Source organism: Salvia hispanica, chromosome 4 (assembly GCF_023119035.1).
Source record: "Salvia hispanica cultivar TCC Black 2014 chromosome 4, UniMelb_Shisp_WGS_1.0, whole genome shotgun sequence".
In the NCBI taxonomy this organism is placed as follows: Eukaryota; Viridiplantae; Streptophyta; class Magnoliopsida; order Lamiales; family Lamiaceae; genus Salvia; species Salvia hispanica.
Genome location: NC_062968.1, coordinates 34,302,613 through 34,307,022, shown reverse-complemented (window position 1 = coordinate 34,307,022; position 4,410 = coordinate 34,302,613). Strand labels below are relative to the sequence as shown.

Below are 4,410 nucleotides of genomic sequence, written 5' to 3'. Positions count from 1 at the left end.
TTTGAACCAAAAATTGGACGGCACTCATTCATTCATGAAATACGGAAAAGGGTTTATCTTCAAAACCGCCACCGGAAAACGCAAAACAAACACATCATTTTCATCACTCCCAAGTCCTCCCCCGCCACCTTCTTCATCGATTAACCGGTTCGGATCCCTATCCAATAATTCCGATCCAATCGCGATCGCCGACTATGGGAAAACTCTACGTGCAGATGGAGCCGCCGGCGGATCTCAACCGGAACACTGAGTGGTTCACCTATCCCGGCGTATGGACTACCTACATATTGATTCTCTTCTTCTCGTGGCTCGCCGTTCTCTCCGTCACCAATTGCACCCCCGGCATGGCCTGGACGATCGTCAATGTCTGCCATTTCCTCGTATGTCATCGCCGCTCGTCTCTTCTATTTTTTTTTTTTTTTTTGTGATCTAATTTGGGTGTTTTGTGCCCTAGGGTTATATTGTCATGATTGTGGCCTAGATTCCTTGTCTGCGCCCGAGCTGTAGCTCGGATCTTCTGTCCGGCAACATGACGCTAGAGTTTATTGTTTTAACTGCTAACAATTGGATAATTCATCGATTCAGTACTAGTTGAATCGGGCTAGATTTTTTATTCGTAAACTGACGATTGAGATTGTGTTAGAGGTGCAGCTCAAATAAGCTTTTGGTAATTAACCCTAGCCAAGATGTGAATTGTTTGGTTCATTTGCAGCCCGATGTTTATGTGATTACTTTCTACTATTGGACTGTCCTTATTACGTTGTTCTGCAATTTTTCTAACCGTAATTGGTCTCTGGTTTGTATGGCTCTCCCGTGCCATTCTTGGTGTCATGAACATGGTTATATTTGTGAATACATGTATGGAATGGGTCGGGAAGTTGTTGTGCTGGGCTTGGGTCTGTTAGTAAAATTGGGGCTATGACTAGCCTAACTCAATAATTCTGTAGCTGTTGATTATGCTTGTTCCTCACATGAATGCTTGAGCTAGAAAGTGCTGTGTAGAAGTGTTTGTGGAGAGTGCTTCTAATATGGTAGTGGTTCTTGCATCTGATCTGTTTTAGAATTATGTTGACGCAGTCACTTTCTCCTTCCTATGCTTCATTCTTGGAATGTGATGTTTAGGATATTTATGCACCCCATATAGATAGTACATACTAGATACATCATCCTTTTCCACAGGGAATGGATTTTTGGCCATTGAATACTCGGCAGGAGAGGCTCTAGTATCATATATTCAAATGCTTACTAAGTCTGCTTGTTTGGAGACTTGTATGGTCTCTCTTTACTGCTCGTCCATTAATAATGCCTGTGTTGCATGCAGCCAGTGATAGTTTAACAATATATAGCCATATAGGAGTGTGTGTGTGTCTGTAGTGCAATCGCCATTTAGTTCTTCTTCAGATGACTTTAAGTTGGTTTTTAGATGACTATCAATAGGCTCCTTGATGTGCCTAGAACTGAACTTTTTGTGCTTGCTGATGATCAGTAGGAGGTTCTCTCTGACATGACAGTTTTGTTTCTATATGTAGGTAACTTACCACTTCTTCCACTGGAAAAAAGGAACCCCTTTTGGTGATGATCAGGGAATCTATAATGGCTTGACATGGTGGGAGCAGATTGACCATGGAAAGCAGCTCACTCGCAATAGAAAGTTCCTCACAGTTGTTCCAGTGGTTCTGTAAGCTCTTTCCTCCTTTAGTTTGTTGTTTAATATTGGGAATAATGATATGCATTTATATCTCTTGTTGATTGTATATGAGAATGGAGATTGTTGTGTCCACCAATAAACATCTTGCTTTTTGGCAAATCGGGTTTTAATAAATGTAAAGGAATGTGGTGGAAAAAGATAGTGGAATGTGAATCTTAATTTTATACTCCCTTCGCCCAACTCCCAAGGTAGTTGAGGCAATTCTTTTGGGCACGAGATTTAAGAATTTGGTGTGTTGAAGGTTAAAGTGGGGAGAGTAAAGTAAGAGAGGGAATAAAGTAGGAGAGAGGAAGAGAGAGTAAAGTAATAGAGAAGAAAATTTCTTTGCCAAAAAGGGGAATGGATGACTCAACTACCTTGGGACAACCGAAAAAGGAATACGATTCAACTACCTTGGGACGGAGGGAGTACTAGTTTTATAATGAAATGTGAGTAAGTTAGTGGAATGTGAGATCTACTTAGTAAAAGTGAAATGAGACGAGACAAGTAATTGAGGATGGACCAAAATGGCAAAATGAGACATGTATAGGTGGACGGAAGGAGTACAATATTTGGTGGCTTCACCGTGATATTGATATGATGATATATTTAGACGCCTATATCATAACTACTCCCTCCGTCCCAAGGAAGATGACCCCTTCCTTGGGTGGCACGGGATTTTATGCAGTTAATTTTTGTGTGTTAAGAGGAGAGAGTAAAGTAAGAGAGATGGAATAAAGTAGAGATAAATGTGTTTCCATTTTAAGTAATGGGTCATCTTGGTTGGGACAAACCAAACAGAAAAGTGGGTCATCTTCAATGGGACGGAGGGAGTAAAAAAAAACAGAACTTCATAAAGTTTTATCCCCAGATAACTACTTTTCTTGTATACCGCACCTATGTAAGGCGGCCACTGGCCATCAAGTTCCTGAATGACTTCTTATGTTTAGGAAAACTGAAAGTATAAAAATGGGACTTTGTCAAATTGAAATAATGTTACGATGTTAGCCTCGCCTCCTGTCTTTTTTGAGGATGTGAAAGAAATTTGTTACTATTTCTTTATTTCTCCCTTCATATTAATCATGTTCCCTTTTTCCATTTGTGTTGTTGACAGATACTTGATAGCATCTCACACAACGGATTATCAATATCCGATGCTGCTCTTCAACACAGTGGCAGTACTTGTGTTGGTTGTTGCCAAGTTCCCTAATATGCACAAGGTCCGAATCTTCGGAATCAATGGGGATCTGTGAACTGCTACCTCTTCCAACAGTTCATCTTAACTTAGTAGTTGGAAAATGCTTGATCCTCACAATATCTGTGAAGAAGGTTATGCATCTTTGGTGTATAGAATCTGCATCTGAAACTCATTAGTACGTTTTGGTCTGTGTAGCATATTTTGCTTTACTCGTTTTACGGTCACCCTCAAAACTGATAGGCACTAAATTGTAAACAAGCTGTTTATTCACACTAGAAAGTTTGTACACTTGTGTCTTGATCAGTATCTTGATCCGGCTTATAATCTATAATCGTGTCTTTGACTGATCTTATTGGCCGAACATCATGTATATAACTTGCACCGTCACTTGTTATTCAGTGATTCAACCATTTATGTTCTATGATAACTAGGCCTTTATTTGTCAACCCTAGCTATACTTTTCTAGCCTCTGTTGGCACACTTCGAATTTTTGTTTACTTTTCTTAGGACATGGTTTTGTTAAAGGCAATGTTTGGAGGGACCCTTGTATACTAGTAGCTCCAAATTAGTGAATAGTTTTTGTATCGGAGTTTTTATTTGTTGTTTGAAGTTTGAACGTCAACATATGTAATCAAGTAGCCAAACCATTGATTAATTAGGTGGAATTTTGGTTTAGCATGTAAATTCAAGTTGGCTTTTAGTTTTAGTACTATAGTTTTAAGGCCTGTTTTCAAATTACTTTATGGATAAAATAACTTATTTATCTGTTTAATCACACATAAATAAACAGATTTAGAATGCCCTGCATTTGGAGTTGAAAATGTATGGGCTGTCAAGAATTCAAACTCACATTCTGGCCATTGCTAGTGTTCTTTATTTCTTTATGGTGTAATTGATTAGTCTTATTGGAAGTGCTTTCTTAGCTGGAAGAATCTGAGTCAAGATGTGACAATTATTAAAACATGCATCTCAAAGACTTCTATCTAGGGATCGGGCCTCCAACATATGTTGGGTGGATTGTGTGTGGGCGAGGGTGATTAAAATAAAATCAATTTTTTTTTGAACCTCGGCAGACTTAAGAAAACATGTTCCCACAAGGCCACAACACAAATTAAAATGTAATATTCGAAGGGAATATGATTTTCAAATAAAAGAAATAGTATCGTTCCATTTTACCACTCTCGCCGTTTTTACTCTATAATATGCTTAACCCATTTCAAATAATTTCTTCACCATTTTCCTCGTATTCTTCTTCCTTTTCTTTTCAAATTCCAATAAGTCGAATCACCATTCTTATTTGCAAAATTTTCTTTAGATTAATGGCCTAAATCACGACAAAATGAACCTCCATTGGAACAATCACTGCAACAAAAAAATTGTTAAGGATATTTTTAATGCAATTAAGGACTCTTATTTATACTAGTAAATATACCACCAACGCTTCAAAAAGCATCCTTATTGTTAGTGTCTCAACTAAAATTAGAGGACGAAATTGAAACGTCCTTAAAAAAAGATTAAGTTAATT

General features: G+C 38.2%; 1 protein-coding gene across 1 annotated transcript; it reads left to right on the top strand.

Moving 5' to 3' along the window:
- LOC125185209 (ORM1-like protein 2) lies at positions 1–3,331 on the top strand. The gene is made up of 3 exons (XM_048081709.1): positions 1–380; positions 1,530–1,678; positions 2,802–3,331. The coding sequence occupies exons 1-3, from the start codon at positions 195–197 to the stop codon at positions 2,938–2,940; spliced, it is 474 nt and encodes a 157-aa protein (XP_047937666.1). The 5' UTR covers positions 1–194; the 3' UTR covers positions 2,941–3,331.
- The last annotated feature ends 1,079 nt before the right edge of the window (positions 3,332–4,410 follow it).